The sequence below is a fragment of the Branchiostoma floridae genome, chromosome 12 (assembly GCF_000003815.2).
Source record: "Branchiostoma floridae strain S238N-H82 chromosome 12, Bfl_VNyyK, whole genome shotgun sequence".
NCBI classification, from domain to species: domain Eukaryota; kingdom Metazoa; phylum Chordata; class Leptocardii; order Amphioxiformes; family Branchiostomatidae; genus Branchiostoma; species Branchiostoma floridae.
In genome coordinates, this window is record NC_049990.1 from 14,531,672 (window position 1) to 14,549,527 (window position 17,856).

At 38.1% G+C, this 17,856-nt stretch overlaps 1 protein-coding gene across 1 annotated transcript; it reads right to left on the reverse strand.

Annotated features, from left to right (window-relative positions):
- Positions 1–10,652: 10,652 nt before the first annotated feature.
- On the reverse strand, positions 10,653–13,323 carry LOC118426816. Its single transcript, XM_035836348.1, has 4 exons — positions 13,274–13,323; positions 12,892–13,097; positions 12,248–12,422; positions 10,653–11,541 (listed from the first exon to the last, which is right to left on the reverse strand). Exons 1-4 carry the CDS (start codon positions 13,284–13,286, stop codon positions 11,042–11,044), a joined length of 894 nt encoding a protein of 297 aa, XP_035692241.1. The 5' UTR covers positions 13,287–13,323; the 3' UTR covers positions 10,653–11,041.
- Between the last annotated feature and the right edge of the window lie 4,533 nt (positions 13,324–17,856).

The following is a 17,856-nucleotide window of genomic DNA, read 5'->3' on the forward strand; positions in this document are numbered from 1 at the left end:
GGCAAATGTGCCATATTCCATAACTCAAGAGTCGACTGAGTTACATACTATTTTTCTTTGATTGCAGTTAGAGAGTATAGGAAGCATCCATCTATCTGGATTGGTCTACATAAAAAAGATGGGAAATGGAAGTGGACTGATGGGTCGAGCATTGGCTACAAAAACTGGGCCCGAGGAGAGCCAAATAACAGTCTTATCTACTCGATTTTTAGGGGAGAGAACTGTGTCTCTGTATTTTTCAAGGTGTGTAAATCTTATTTTTTAACTAAAAGTCATTATCTTTAGCTCCCAACCTTTACTAACGAGACGATAACGCGTAATGTGCGTACTCAATTGTTTAACCTCAAACACCCGAGTGGGGTCCATTTGGACCCCAGGCGTACATTTTGAAGTGCCATTTAAACATTTTTGATCTGAAGAAAAAATCCTTCCGTGACTTTGTCAGTCAATATGTCTTATACCTTCTCCTAAGTTCTCGCAAAGATTGGCACAATATAGTGGAAATTATAAAGAAAGTTTGTGTTCAGTCCCTCTGGGGTCCAAACGGACCCCAGCGAAAATGTGCAGTTTTTAAAACAAACTTTGGAGGCTAACTCCTTAACCACTTACAGTATGACTACCATTCTTTAAGACAATAATAAGAATGCAAACCTAAATCATCACAAAAATTTCTGTGTCATCAACATGTAATGTGACGACATTATGACATCATTTGCCTAATCAGGGCGGCCATCTTGGATTTTGACCAATGACGTCATGAAATTAGCATAAATTATAAACTTTTAGTCATGAAAATTGCATTGAATTTCATAGAATTTAATTGTTGTCAGAAAACAGGTGTAGTTTACCAAGAAAACCTTGTTTAAATTGAAATTGTCAAATGTTGGCAAAAATATGCCTGTTAGAATATGGTTGCCATGGCAACCCCCAAAAATGATAAACTTACTTTATTGACCAAAAACTTTTGCAAACAAAATATTGTGATAAATTACCAAGTTTCGTAGCTTTAACTCTAGCCGTTAATGAGTTATGCTACATAAATACAAAATTCCCGTATCTGGTCGGAACAGGTTTAGTGCAAAACGTGGTCCTTCTGAACTTCTGCATAAATTATGATAATGAGTTGGAATTAGCAACACCTTAACATCTCAAAATCTTCCTCTTACATTGACGAAGCTATGTATATACAATCGTCGCCGATAAGAAATTGTACTGAGATTTTATGAACAAAACATTTTGGGGTCCGTTTGGACCCCACTCGGTCATTTTAGTCGCAAAAAAAGGTCGGGTGCTTGAGGGTTAAGCTAAAGCTAAGGGTACAACCCGCCGTACTTGCAATTTGTCCGTACGTTTTTTATGGTTGGGAAGGCCACGTCCGCCACGTACTTCTGCAAAGCTGTTCAAGCTGTACATGGCAAGCGCGTCGCCTGTACTGGCACGTACGGGGGGCGAATCCACGGCACACAAAGTTTTGCCTGCACGTAAAGTTCTACGGCGTGTCTGCGTGCTTCAAAATACGTCAGATTCCCTACAAGTTCGTACGGAGGCGGTACTTACTACTTACGGATCCCAAAAGATTGCCCACGTTTTGGCACGTAGCACGTATCTGCACGTAGACAGCACGTATTTGCACGTACGGCGGGCTGTGCCCTTAGCTTTACTAAATATGCACTCATACTGCACTTGCGTCAGGCCTGAGTTACTGCGAGGTTTATTTATGGTCACTACGTCACTGTTTTCTTATTTTCTCCTTTTTTATGATTTAGATATTACTTAATACGTAAATGTAAAAGTATGACTAACAAGACGACAAAATACACATAAAGGAAATTCGTTTTTATAATTCGTGAAGTATCTTTCGAAACCCGCATTGACGCAAGCGTGACACAGGTGCAGTGAGAGTGCACCTTATGAGAGGGTTATAGTCTTCAAGCCGTGGTCCACTGTTCATTGTACTTGTTGAAAAAGTTCGTGTAATTTTCTTCATACAAAGAACCTGGAAAAACTATACGTAGAGGTTGTCTTTTCTGTCACGAACACTGGAAGATTAGCACTATAACAAGCTATACTGGCTCCCTTAACTTTAAAAATTTCATTTTGAACGTGGAATACATCAGCCTTTAGACTCTCATTGACAATTTAAATATGATTTTGACATCAAAGGTCTATTTATTTAATGATCATATTTTGAGCAGTGGTACATATTCCTTATCTAATGGCAATAGTAAGCATTAAATAATTGAAACAAAGACATCAACACAATGAATTGTTGCATACTCAGCACAAACAAGATACGCGTTCTTTTTACTATGATTGTATAAAGGGAAAAAATTGCTAATGCCACGAATGAAGATTTAAATCAAATCCCGTGTTATCTTTTTTACAGGCCCACAAACACAAGAATCTTTGGGCAAAACAGAAGTACCAAGGAGAATGGAATGACGCCAAATGCGGCTCTTCCTTTGACTACATTTGCGAGAAACCAATGTAACAACAAGAACTCAGACCGAATAGTGTTAACATTTTCGAGTGACGCATTATAAATCACTCACGTCACATTTATTATACGAATAAGAACCTCAAAGTCTAAGTCTAAGTCTAACTGATTGAAAGCTTGTTGCTAAGCGCTTTATTTTGTGTACGGATATAGAGTTTAAAATTGAAACGTTATGTTTGATACCATCACAGATGAACTTATATATAGGTATAAGATCTAATTTGCAAAAATCATATATGTTGATCATTTTTCCCACAGATATAACAAAAGAAATGTCTTTTCTTAAAAAAAAATAATATGGGGAGATTCCTTATTAATCAAGTAAATGAGCACTGATTTGCATACTTTATGTGTACATTTCGTAACTTCAAAATGCCGCAAGAATTAATTAACCCATAAACTTAATAATTATATAGAATTATAGCATTTTCTCAAAAATTTCTATTTGAATTAGCTTCAGATTTGCACAATCACCATATGCTAATGAGAATCAACATTCAAGCTATCTAACGCCGAATTTAATCCGCCAACCTTTTGTTAAGTTTTTCTTTTTCAATTTTTTAAAGAAAAAATCCTTGCACTTCCAAAAGAAAGCGGCTATCCTAATTCCTCTCCCTTTGAAGATTTATGTACTACTTAAACATCATGGTCACGGCGAATCAAGAACACGAGATAGAAATACTGGAAGTACTGCTGCAGTACCAAAAAGGGCATCAGATGGCCCAAAATCAATTTATTTAGATGTCTCTATACCAACCAACATTATGACAGTAATTTCAAAGACAATTTAGTGCACACGAACGCTGTGACGTGTGTTGAAAACTTACATAGCGCAGTCTTGTCGACTCGGTATTTGTAGTCATTTGTTTCCCGATAGTGAAAACATGGTGTTTTTGCGGGTGTTTTTTTTCTTCTTTTATGAAGTTTCAATGGCAACCATGTAATACTTATTTTTATTGTCGTTGATGTGGTTCTAACTTTCATTGACTTAAATATCTCCGATGTGGTTCTAACTTTCATTGACTTAAATATCTCCATATTGCATCTATATTTAAAAAATGCACAAAAAAAAGAAACTTATGTTGCTAATTGCGATACTCCACGTCCATGATTCTTTGATTTACAAAATATGCTTACTATTTTGACAACGCCTCAGGGGCGAGCATTATGGTTAACGGGTGTTAGCTTGACCAAAGCCTGGCCAACGTAGCAAACTAGGCTCCACTGTTGAATACCTCGTAAAGCAACATGTTACCTTTTCTATATACTTATCCAGGTTCAAGCTGCCAATGAACTTGTCATTAATAGGCTGCTTTTGGATGCACTTCAAGAGTGTGTGGCATCTACTAAAATATTAAGTTCCAGCTTTTCCACTGCCCCAATTTAGTTGTAAACTATTTGATACTCTCGTATGTACCAGTTATCAGTGTCTTTAAAGTGTGCAACTATTTCATTCTACCTAAAATGTTTGTACTGTGTATATATCCATATGTATGTGGTCAAAGGTAGATGCCTATTGGCCATATTGTATTCTCTCCGATGCTATTTGAATGGAGTAGAAAAGGAAAATTGCTGTGAGGTGAACATCCTGTATTTTCTGTAAGAAGTTGCCGAAAGTTTAAAGTTTTTTTCAACTGTTAAAAATGTTGCCTTTGTAGTTTTTTTTAGTATTATTATAATAATGCATTGCGCATAATAAATGTCATTGCGTATGTACGCCTTGTATATTTCTTCAAGTTGCAAGGTATAACAGCATTTTGCTTTCTTAACTCTCCTTTTTGCAGAAATTGTAACTAAAGAATCCCTTTTACAACTTATCATTTGAAACTATAACAAGTACTACATTTAGAAGTTTTGGAAGTATGCCTTGTAGAAATTCAATACATATTTTGGAAGTACTTTTTCACATTATTCATATATTCTTTTCAGAATTTTTCAAAGTATATGAGATATGAGCTTGAAAACTTGAAATAACTATTTGATGACTCGGACATTACTTTTTGAAAAGTCACACCTGAAATTATATTCTCAACTGAACTCCATATTCGCTTTAACCCTATCCAGACCGGGGGGGGGGGGGGCTAAAAGTGCCCGCGCCAACTTTGACGTGCTATAACTGCCGAACGACGTGTGCTAGGACTACGAAACTTGGTGACTTTTCCTAAAATATTGTTGGCAACAATTTCGCGAAAAAATTTTGAAATTGTAATGTTTCGTGTTGTCATGACAACGGGTTTCTGACAGGCATATTTTACCAAATTTACTAATTTCAGTTTGATATATGAGATTTCATGGTTTTATTGCGAGACCACACTTGTTTATCTATATCATTAACATCTTGCGTAATTTTAAATTACATTTCTAATTAAATATTCATAATTCATGCTAATTTGATGACGTCATTGCTCAAAATCCAAGATGGCGGACAATGCCATCATCAACCTTAAATACATGTTATTTTTACTCAAATTCCGTCAAAATCTTTTATTTTCTTACAAAATACAATCATTTGAACCCTTTTAGTCCACTTCTATTGGGTTTTGGGGTTATATGTAGAAAAAAACGTATTTCAGAAAATTCAAGCTTGTCGATCCAAGATGGCGGACAAATGACGTCATTTTCTGACGTCATACAGGCGTCAGCGTCGTCGTCATTGGCAACAAAAGACTTGGCAGACTTAAAACCAAAGAAGTTACCGTTTATAGTTATCGTTTTGTTTAATACCTTTAGGTGTAGCGAAAATTCAATATTTAGACGATTTTAGCCGAAAATATGACATTATGACGTCATAATTACGTTATATTACGTTATTACGATACCAAAATTACAGAAAATATAAAACTTTACTAGTACATCATCTCCTGAAAATTTGGTGATCGTAACACAAGCCGTTTTGAAATTACAAGGGGGGGGGGGGGTCAAAAGAGCCCCCCCCCCCCGTCCCAGGTATCCCAAAAAAGCCCGGTCTGGATAGGGTTAAATAGTAGGATTTGGCCAAATAAACAAATCAAACAAAACAAAACAAAGCGAACAACAGTCTAAAAGCTGTGAAACAACAGTTGAACATGAGGATTACCCTAACCGTGCACAAATTGGACAGCCTTTGTAAGGAAAAAGATCGTTTGAATTCGAATATTGAGAATACCGACGCTAGCGAAAGAGGTGAGGGCGAGAGTACACAGGTCCGAATCGGGTGAATACCGTGTTACCAAGAAAGGGCAGCAAAACAAATCTGCGCGTTTAGTACAGAAATCCCAGGATAACAATAACACATCCTTACTATCGGAATTTATTAGCAAGCGGGTTAAATTCAAGCCGAATATGTTAGAGGCTGAAACAGTTAGACGGGGGCCTTCAAGACAAACGACTTTTTCTGAGACTTATTAATAAGGCCATGTTGATTTGATTATATGGATGACATCCTCCGGGAACTCCAAAACTGATGCGAGCGAGCGAATAAAAAAAAGTTTGGCCAAAAAAAAAAAAAAGTTGCCTTCAGTATGAAATCAAAGTGGCCAGGAAGGTGGAACATAGGACTTAACACACATAGTATGGTATACCAACAGTTAGGTGTAAAAAAAAACAGACGAACAGGTTTCGCCAATTACAAAATGGACACACTATGTCGGCAGCCATTTGGGGTCTAAGCGGAAGACAACAAGAGCGAAGTCAAGTAGAGTTTGTAGTCAATTTATAGTCAATTGCACCAAGTTTCTACAGTCAAAGGTACAGAGACAGTTAGCCTTTATTACATGGAGATGGGATTTTAAAATGCAGTGGGAATCCAATAATCCACCAAACAGATTCCTTTGTAGCAAAATTGACCAATTACCATTATTTTGAGTATTACCAGTTCTCAAGTTTCCACAGACAATCAAGTCCAGGTTCATGTCCGGACCTGGAAATGATCGTCTGGACCTGAATTTTCTGTACTGGTACCTCCCCCAACCAACAATAGATTTTTTTTCTTTCTGTCCTTTCACATCTTATTCTTTGACTTTAGATTCATTTTGGCATTCTATGGCATTAGTTATCTGTTTTTTGATACTTTTTTTTCAATCTACGGAATATTTGTGCTCATTTTACAGCTGCTTTGCACAATTTATTGTGTGGTCGAAAACCTTTTTTTTTTTTTTTGGAAATGGCCGAAACTTGGTGCGAGCGCGGATGTCATCCATATCATCAAATCAACGTGGCCTAATTTAAAAAAAAAAACGCAATTAGTCAATGGGTCAGAGTAAATATCGGCACCTCTGTGGTAGCAAATTCTCCTTGTGCTTTTTGAATAGTAGAGGGCCTGTGGTATATACTGTAAATGCATTTAAGTTCGCGGGGATTCAATTTTACGGAAGCGGCAAAAAGAACTTTTCGCGGTAGTTTTAAGTTCGCTGTTAGCAACGTACACTGCAGTCTCTTACTGCTATAGAATAATGTTCGCGGTGGATTTAAATTCGCGATGAAGTGGCCACCGCGAAAACCGCGAACATTAATCCACCGCGAAAGTTTCTGCATTTACAGTATTTTGTTGTGATAGTCATTCACGTATGGTAGCTTTATTGATTGTTTAAGCTGTCGTTTTACATTATTCTCTTCGCCAATGGCGATAGAGTATGATTTTGCCGACTTGGGTCTGTATGTAGGTCAACAACATATAAGTCGAGAAATTGTGGATGGAATTTTTTGATTTTTTGCAGGTGTGTAGTGGTTGTCGAAAGGCATGCCTAGTTCGAAAACGGTTTACCTGGCGTTTTCCTACGGTACAGCAGCGAGTTTTGTATTTTTTCGTGGTTTGTTTCGAGAAGCATAAGTCAAAATGTAGCTGGGCGATTTCCACGATATTTGGCAGGTGTGTAGCGGTTGTGCAAAGGATTGTCATGTGCGAGAATGGTTTAGCTAGCTTTTATCTATGGTGTTGTAGCTGGCTTTGTATGTAAGTGCGTTTGTCTGTATGCAAGATAACTCGAGATGTTCTTGATGGATGCTAATGATATTTCGTTGATTGGTAGGGGACACAAAAAGGAAGGTCAAGTTCGATAATGGGCTTCCTGGCGACTTGTTTTGGTACTGCAAGTGAGCGTCAAAGTTTGCGCCTAAATTTTCCAGAAGTGCCAGGTTCATGAATTTTAACCCTATTCAGACCGGAGGGGGGGGGGGCTTTTGAGGCCTGCGCCAACTTTGATGTCCTATAACGCGAGAACGACTAACGCTAGAGCCACCAAATTTAGTGAGTTTTCCTAAAATATTGTTGGCAACAATTTCAAGAAGTTTGACAAATTTACCATTTTTTCGTGTTGCCATGGCAACCGTTTGTTTACAGGCTGTTTTGCCAAAAATCACTATTTTTGGTTCTAACAATGTATTTTTCACATTTATTTGCTATTTTACTGCTATTTTGTTACATAAATAAAATCTTATATCATTTAGCATATCTTTCATAATTAAATATGCATAAATTATGCAAATTTGATGACGTCATCAGCCCAAAATCCAAGATGGCGGACCGTATGGCCAGATCAAGAATAACGAGCTAATTATCCCTTAACATTTGTAACTACCTGGTATTTTTTCATCAAAAACCATCTAAATAAATGAATTGAGTCTATTTCCATTGCCCGTTTTGATTATTTGTTGCAAAAAAGTATTTTTTAAAATTCAAGGTGGTGGATATAATATGGCGGAGCCCAACTGGGATCTTAGATGTGCATGACGTCATTTTGACGTCATTGATGTTGCTATTGGCAACGCAAGTCGTAATAAACATTATTATTCTGTTATCTGCACTTGTTGTTACATTTTTGTAGAATAACTTGAAGTTTTCTGAGAATACCCTTTTTTTATGGGCCCTGCCAATATAATCACATTGATGACGTCCTAATTACGTCATCTTACGTCACCGTAACGTCAAACGTCAAATACTTGTCAGATATTATGTCGATATCATGTCCTGGAAATTTGGTGGCCCTACGACACGTCGTTTTAGAGTTATAGGACTTCAAAGTGGATGGGCTCAAAAGCCCCCCCCCCCCGGTCCAGGGATGACCAAAAAAGCCCGGTCTGAATAGGGTTAAGTGGTGGATAGCTGTTGGGACTAGAAGTTACTTTGGGAAACTATAATGGTTGCAATTTTACTTGTGACGGAGTTACCTGAAAGGACTTGAATCGGCCCATAGATGTCTAAAAATAGAGAAGAAGTAGGTCAGAATCCCTGACGTTGTCTTGGAAGCATGAAATTCCGATTGACCAGGGATGATACGTCTTGGAAGCATGAAATTCTGATTGACCAGGGATCATACCAGGTCATCTGTGTACTATTCGGCCAGACCGGAGTCGGGTGAGACTGCTGATTTTAACAAAACACTCTGAAAGTTACGCTGGAAAATATCACAACATTGTACCTAATTTCATTGTCACCAGTTCGCTGAGACGGTTATGTTTTTGGTAGCATTTGTGAGGAACACACGTTCATGCAGTTATTTGCTATTGGGGTATGTACTATTTAGTCATACATGAATAAGACGTTAAAGTCTTGATAAAGGCATGATTATTTGACGAAGAGATGTGTTTGTCAAACTCTAGTTTACCTCTGATATTACCACTGTTTGTTACTAATGCAGACGTGAAAATGATAATAACATGTCAGGTCAGTTGAAAGAATAATGGGGTGAGGAATACTATGGATTGACAAAGGAATGGATCATTTTTGATGTACTTGATTTCTTGTTTGCGTTTGGAATAAATATGGACTCCTTAGAAAACTTAATCTTGCTTTCTAGATGACTTTTTTTGTATTGTTACTCCAAGGAACAAGTAATTAGTGTCGTACTCTATATACATACATAACATACACGTGTGTAGCATGACCCTTTTGGACAGTTAGAAACATTTGTAGGTATTGAAACACAAATACTTATCTACGATTTGGGCTTATATCTTTTTTGAATAAATGCTGGTAATTATTCGTATCGTATTTGCAGCACTATGCTCAAAATACACATTGTGTATTACTGCTGTTTAGGTTATTAGGATCAGAAGGAGCAAAGAAAAGTATAGTAGACTTTTTATATAGCTTCATTCAAATATTCATCCCACTTTTCGAACGTCAGATGCAAAGTAAACTAAACAACAGGTTGCCAAAAGAATTTGGAAAAAGAAGGTTCCGCTTGAATTTATTAGTATAGAAAGCATTGTTTTTAAATGTTTGTCTTTCAGTGCAAGGCCATATTAGCACCTCAAGGCATAATTAGACATTAAATATTTTTGCAATCGATAATTATATAAAGCTCCTTAACTTAAAGATTTATAAAAAAGATGGAAATAACACATCAGAAAAGTAACGTCGATGGAGGTTAGACAATCAGGTAAAAAGACACTTCAAAAAGCAGATACTCAAGCTACTGGATACGTTTTTGAAAAAAAGGTCAAATGTTTCTGTCAGAATTCACTGCCTTTTAAAATTTTGTCAATTTGACACTAGGTAAGGCCACACTATGTTAACATTATGGATGACGCGCACGCATTGGTTTTTACATGTTCTAAGGAAACAAGATTTGGTCAGTGACCCAAACCAATATCATTCCGGGTCAATCAGAATTTTATGATTTCCAGAGGATCTGCTATCCAGGGCGCATATTGATGTATAAAAAAAATGCACGGCTGGTCGGGTCTCTATTGAAACGAACAAGTGAAGAGTAAGCCAGTACAATGACAGTAAAGAAAGTCATTTATTCTTTTAAGAACGGATCATCACGTAGTCACAACATAGTATTACGTTCTTGGGTAGTATTTTAAATATAACGGTCAACAGTCATATGCCAAAACTATACTAACCATGTACTTAAAAAGGAATTTTAATTTGTTCCTTTTCGGTCTTATAGTCTTTAACTACATTTAGGTCAAACTTGTCCCAAATACAAAATTCCTTTGGCTTCTATGACTATATAATATATGGTCAAACCATGCATAAACAGTATTAGTCATTAATGAGCTACAAATTTCAAATTAAATAAATTCTCAAATATTTTCGTCACAAAATCCTATTAGAGCATATCTGTAATACTTAAACAAGGACATATTTATATTCATACTTCTTGCGTTATAATATTTACTTATTGAATGTTGTAGACTTAATGCTTGCAATATTTACATAGACTTTATTGCATCTTGGATTTTTTTTTTAATTTGCCAACTTTAACAATGAAAACGTCCATGCTGTTCAAAAAGGGCTCTTGGCCGGTTATAGAAAATACCAAGTGTTTTGTACCCTAAAGACAGTTAAGGCCCAATCACCAAACACCTTGTCTGTATTCCAAATCCTGAACAATAGATTAAAAAAAGGATTTCCACCGAAATACATATAGGCTCCAGGTTAATCCTACCGTTTACACAACATCTACCCATAAACTAAATATCATAAACATCCATAATGTCTTGAATTACTGTATCAAACATGCCAAGCTCACGCTCAAATAAAGATGCTCCGATGATAAATTGTTAGTGCCATTCGTCACTAGCAACTGCGATCTCAAAGCGGTGTATAAACTGTGTTTACTTGGTGCAGACCACACAGGTCAACTCAAATCCATTGACGTAAGGCCCATTCGGAAGAGAGCCACACTGCGCCTCCACCAGGTACAGCAGTGCCCCGTTTTCGTTAGCAGCTGACCCCGGCACAAGGTTGGGAGCTCCGTCCACACAGATGAAGTCACTGTTACTGTTGTGGTTGTAGTTGGACGACATCAGGTAGCCGCTGTACTCCTTGTACCACCCCTGGGGACACGACAGACGGGCGGGGATCATGACGTGTGCGAATCGTCCGACCACGTGACACACGGAGCATGGTATGTCGTAGTTAGCTGGGTTGGTTATGCCCTCTGGCATATTTTCGGTGGAAAAAGGCCCCACCCCACCTTGGTACTCTGCCCCGTACATGTAGCTGTGGTGTTGGTATCCTGCTTGTGTTTTGTTCCACTCCACGTTGTCCAACGGGAGGCATTGGTAGTTGCCAGATCCTCCCTTATGGTTGTAATTACCAGCTCCCACAACTCCTGTTCAAAAAAGGAACACGAACAGTTTATAAGTCATGTACAAATCTGAAGATTTTCTCAATAGATATTTACGACGATATTGTTACTGCACATTTCCGATTCACATAAAATGAGATCTAGAGATATACCAAGGCATCAGATTTGCTTATTGAACCCAAGACAGGTCATTATTAGAGGAAGGTATATGAATCTTATTTCTAGTAGAGAAGGGGGGGGGAGGCTAAAGCGTGTATAAAGTAAAATTCAATTTGACGACAAAAGGGTGCTTAAAACATAGTTAAAGTACTTGTTCCTTCCTAATAAAAGCCGCTAAACATGACGGTGGGACTGAGCGTGCTAACACGCAACGGTCGTTTCAAATTATAGCAACTAACGTTTATATACGAGCAGGGCTCTAGCCAGCGTCCGTTTTGCTGTCAATTGACGGAAATATTTTAAGACCAATCCGTCAACTTTGAGTTTGACGGACAAAATCTTTGGTGGATTAGCTACAGGCGGCTTGGGGACGCCGTCCACGGCCGTAAAAGCCACACACTGTTTGTTTTGCTATTGTTATTATTGTTGACGAAGTGTGTCGGTGGCCTTTCGCATACAATAATCTCATCAAAGTGTTTTCGCGACAATGGAAATTGGCTGACGGAAAAAAAATTCGAGCTGGCTAGAGCCCTGTATACGAGGCCATAAAAGTGCATTAGAATAAACTTACCATTATACAGAGTTTCAACGTCAGAGGCGCACATTTCCTTTCCCCAGCGCACGTACACTGCACCGCTTCGGGGCGGTGGAGGCGGAGGGCGATCCCCTGGGCCGGCGCCACGGCGGTGTCGGTCTTCATTACCGTTTACGGTCTCTCCAAGCGAATCGCTGTGAATCTCTAACCCCTTGGGCAAAACAAACATTACTGTAAGTACAGGTAAGCCACACTTTAGGTTCATGACCTCTACATACTTAAAAGACTCTCAGCTGAAGTGAACCATTACCTGCACTGGGAAACGTGACGATGCATAAGGCAGGTGTCTTTGCGGCCTGGTCTTGAACAATAACAAACAGCCTGACTCACCTGTTGACAGATTTGCATCTCCCTCGTCTCAGGTTACGGAAATAAGTTAAGGAACTAAAAGGCAACACATTCGCCCTTTCGCAAAACATATGTATGGAAATTGATCCTTTACACACATTTATATCAAATTGTGCCGTTAATTGACATATATAATGGAGCGAACGCACCGCACACACACACTCACACACACAGAGAAAAAAACACCCACAAACAAACTCACGCACAAGCGCATCCACACAAACACACATACACAAACACACATACACGAACGCACGTACACGAATACGTACCTTCTGGGATCGCTCGTCGATGAGTTTGTCCACTTTAACCTGCAGGTCAGCCAGGGTGAAGTAGACCAGCGGCATGAGGACTGCACACACCGCGACCGCACCCAGACATGCTCCCGCCAGCAGAACCAGCCCTGTCCGGCGGCCTTTCTGACGTTTCACCGGCTCCGACCCGACAGGGATACCGCTAACTCGAATAGGCATAAACCCTTAAAATTCACAAAAGTTTCTAATTCATTAAATGGACAAACTTTTTTGAAACCTTGAAATCGAATAGAAATCTTTTATTTTACATTTCACCATCCATTAAACTGTTATTAACACAAAGTTTGGACAGCAGCACAAAAATGATCGATCCTAACATTTAAGTTTTAAAAAAGCATACCCTTTGTAGACATGGTTGTAGTTTCCAGATTCTTCTAAAACTTGTAAACAACTAAGACTCAACCCAGTGGTCAGGCATCTGATGTATTGTAGACTGCGTGCTAGGTAGGGAAACGTATATTGACGTGTCATTGTGCCAGGTTCTTCTGATTGGCTGTTTCCGTAGTTTAGTCTAAGTCGTCAGACCAATCATGGAGCAGGGTAGGCTTTGGAAAATGACATCATGCTTATGTCGGGTAAAGAAATGATTCGAATACAGCTCTGACTGACATGTTGTGGCGCTAGTGTAAACCAGTAGTGGATACCAAGGTTTGTCTAGAAGGCCAATGCCTGCGGCGTAATGGCAGCTGTCTGTATGAATGATTCTAAGTAGAGTTTTACGATCCCATTACCGCTTACCGGTCATATGACACACCTTAGTTTTTTACAGTAATGTCTGGGTCAAAGGCTAATTGGAAATCACCTTCCTTCACAAGGAAACTCTACTTGAGTTCAACAAGCACATACCTAGTCATTGGCAGTAGTATCTGGGTTCCCACTTCTCACCGGGCCTCCTGCCTCTGTGATATAAACAAGAATTCAGAGATGACAAACCTCCGTGAGGAAGATTTTAGGGCTAATTTATAGAGATCTCTGTAATGCTGTAACAGGGTCGAGCAAAAGGGGCCTTGCCTATGCAGGGACAGAAAATATTCAAGTGCTAAACTGGCCGACGAGATCAGCATACAGTATGTTAGAAGAAAGGCTATTAACATCTTGTCATTACCTAAGTCAAAATGTGCTTTTTATTTTTTTCATTATTATTATCATCATTTAAATGTTTCTGGTTGAGAATTCTTGAATGAAGAAACAGATGAGTGATTAAGTTAATGAATCAATTAGTGAGTGAGTAAGTGAGTGAGTGTGATAGGGAGAGAGAGAGAGGGAGTAAATGATTGAGTAAGTAAATGAGTGAGTGAGTAAGTGAGTAGTGTAGAAACACTAGTTGGAATTCTTACATGAAATGAATGGAAGTTCGTATCGTCTACACTGATAATATTAGCCTCTTACGTACGCATCTTTGTGTGTAAGAAATGTTCCTCTCGTCAGGTTGTGATATTCTGTGTGGATTATTTGCTTCAAATACCGCTACACACAAACATGTACAAGTATGTGCGCACGCGCTAACTCACCTGCTCATACACGCACGCACGCACACATTTATGTGTTCACCATACAAACACTATAGTTAGACACATACACACACGCGTTTCCCACACTTGATTAGGGTTAAGACTGATAGACGTCACTTGATTTCTCTCTTGGAATTTAAACATGAATATCTTCGCCGTAATGGGACAGTTAGTGATCAAGTTCAATAATACCCATGTGCTGTTCGCAAGATATAAAAGAAGAGGTTGGATTTGCGTCCAGTTAGAAACATGGAAGAAAACAAAAAGTCTGGAGGTGATTGCTCTGCTTTTGAAACTAAAGTGGAGCTAGACAAATTGTCTAGGCATTTTACACAAAAAAACGATGCCTGGTTATTGAACAGAAATTATTGGAAATGATTGATATTAGATTTTCAAAGAATGATTGCAACTGTTGTCTCACTCTCGGAACAATATAGGAGTAGATTTTCTTTTTCAAATTATTTGTGACTGAGCCGTCAACATCGAAATCCCATGTACCAACAAAATTCACATGCTCTCTATATATTTTAAAACTAGCTTTTCCCGCTCACTGCTACAGAAAAATATTTATGGACAATCAATTTTCAGATTTCGGCCTGATATTATCAACAGATCTTGTACACGGAAATACAATATACAAATGTGGTTACTTTATCAGCTTTCTTTGGAGCTAGAGGGAACTTCTAGTAGCAGAATTCAATAACAACATAAGTAAGAATAATTAAATGACTAGATAAACGGATAATACTCATGTGGATGTGTATAACAACAATAAAAGACACTGTATATTGAAGCTTTGACCTGCTGGCATGAATCTATTTTTACCGGTCATACTTTAAGTTACACTTAAAAAACTTTAACAGCGACTGAAAAAAAAACGATATTACAGTACAGTTTTGCTCTATTACTGTCAATGGCACAGAAGTAAATAGAACAAATGTTTATGCATATATATATATATATATATATATATATATATATATATATATATATATATAATTTTTAATCAACTACAGTTTTGAGATAACTCTGGAGAACTCTAATATTTCACATGCCTCCTGTGTAGCTTATCTCTGCATTTAAGTGTAATGTTCATCTGTTATCTATTATATGATAGACTTCTGAGACATACCCTACATATCTTAACTTACATGATTTTAGAAATGGTTTCATACATCATCCACTGACCAAAGACACCGGATAGTTTCTGAAACGTTTGGCCGTTTTGAAAATCATATCCAGCTGCCTCACTGCTTTTACATCTTCCCGGGCAAATCTTTCTATTCAAATCATTTTAGTAAGTGTTGTAGATAGTTATAGTGTTATAACGCCCTGCATCAGCTACTACCAGCTGTCCTTCTTGTCCTACAGCAATATGAGATACCATCCTATGTCCAGTGGCGACTTTGCGAACAAATGTTCCTCGACTTGTATATAAGGATACCCAATCCTTTTCACGCCAGCCTCCATGATCTGCCACTAAGATATGACCAGAATTGTCAGTACAGACACTTTCTGGATTTATTAGCACACCATTATTACTGCCTTCACCTCCGAACTTGAACATTAGATTTCCTCTCTGGTTAAACACATGAACAATGTTATTTTCTAGCGTGAAAATTTCCCCATTCCTGTTAACGGTGATGACTGAATGACATGAAATCTCTAACTGAAGCCTCCTTACAATCTTGCCATTGGAATGAAATATGACAATCTTACAGCTACTTGTACCAAAGTTTGTTACAAGAATGTGGTTACTTTGTACATTCACGGCAATAGCACGAAAGGCCCTGCTGTTTGGAACCCCAAATTTTGCCAAAGCTTGACCATCCCTGTTGTATTTTACAACATAGGAGCCAAGAGATGCCAACTTGCCCACTACCCACAGGTTATCATTACCGTCAATTGAGATATCCTCTGGATCCATGTTTTTGCCAGGTTTCTCGGGAACAGTTGTCAAGAAATGACGAATGTAAACCCCCTTAATGTTAAATACTTGGACTCGACTGTTGTCATAATCAGCTACGAATATCTCGTTTGTAGAAGAAACAACAACTCCACTTAGACGAGCGAACTTTCCCAGTGTCGATCCCCGTCCACCAAACGTGATGACTTTACGTTTTCCACCATCTGTCTTCGTCCCTAAAACGATACAAAACAACATAAATACCATTAATACAAAGTGCGATAGGACTTGTGCAAATCCTAGGTAAGGACTCCGAGTTACCACCGAAAGACATGGTAAATTATACTTAGTAATCGTCGCTGTATTTTAGCAATCGAATTTCTTTCTTATATATTTCTAATTATTTTTTTATTATGTAACAAAAGTCATTGTTTATTTCATTGTAGTAATAATATGTTAACCTTCACCTTTTGGGCTGATAGCGGTTTGTAGGCTCTTTCCTAGGGTTGTGACATATCCAACAGTTGTCCTGGCTGCGTTGGTGTATGCAGTCGACGAGAAAAACTGTAAAAGCAGTACATATATTAGTTCTGGCAATTATTTTATTGCCAGGCCATTGGAACCAGAGAATCTTCATTCATTCATTCATTGAAATGAACAAACCCATTTAATAGGTACACCATTTAACCCTATTCAGACGGGGGGGGGGGCTTTTGAGGCCCGCGCTAACTTCGATGTCCTATAACGCCAGAACGGCTTACGCTAGAGCCACCAAATTTAGTGAGTTTTCCTAAAATACTGTTGGCAACAATTTTACGAAGTTTGACAAATTTTCCGGTTTTTCTTGTTGCCATGGCAACCGTTCGTTGACAGGCAGTTTTGCCAAAAATCATTATTTTTGGTTCTAACTATGTATTTTTCACATTTATTTGCTATATTACTGCGATTTTGTTACATAGATAAAATCTTATATTATTCAGCATATCTTTCATAATTATATATGCATAAATTATGCTAATTTGATGACGTCATCAGCCCAAAATCCAAGATGGCGGACCGAATGACCAGATCAAGAATAACAAGCTAATTAATTTTATGACGTCATAATGACGTCATTGATGTTGCTATTGGCAACGCAAGTCTTAATAAACATTATCATTCTGTTATCAGCACTTGTTGTTACATTTTTGTAGCATAACTTGAAGTTTTCTGAGAATACCCTTTTTTCATGGGTTTGGCCAATGTAATCAAATTGATGACGTCATATTTACGTCATCTTACGTCAACGTAACGTCAAACGTCACATACTTGTCAGATATTATGTCGAAATCATGTCCTAAAAATTTAGTGACTTTACGGCACGTCGTTTTAGAGTTATAGGACTTAGAAGTGGAGGGCCTCAAAAGCCCCCCCCCGGTCCAGGGATGACCAAAAAAGCCCGGTCTGAATAGGGTTAATACGTAACCATCAAAATGATATTAGTTACATCTTGACATCTAAAACCGT

What these genes read in the sequence shown, in the direction of transcription:
- LOC118426816 (XM_035836348.1), bottom strand. An exon ending in TCGACGAGCGATCCCAGAAG is followed by an intron (nt 12,423 to 12,891) that starts GTACGTATTCGT and finishes GTTTTGCCCAAG; the next exon opens with GGGTTAGAGATTCACAGCGA. An exon ending in CGTTGAAACTCTGTATAATG is followed by an intron (nt 11,542 to 12,247) that starts GTAAGTTTATTC and finishes TTTTTTGAACAG; the next exon opens with GAGTTGTGGGAGCTGGTAAT.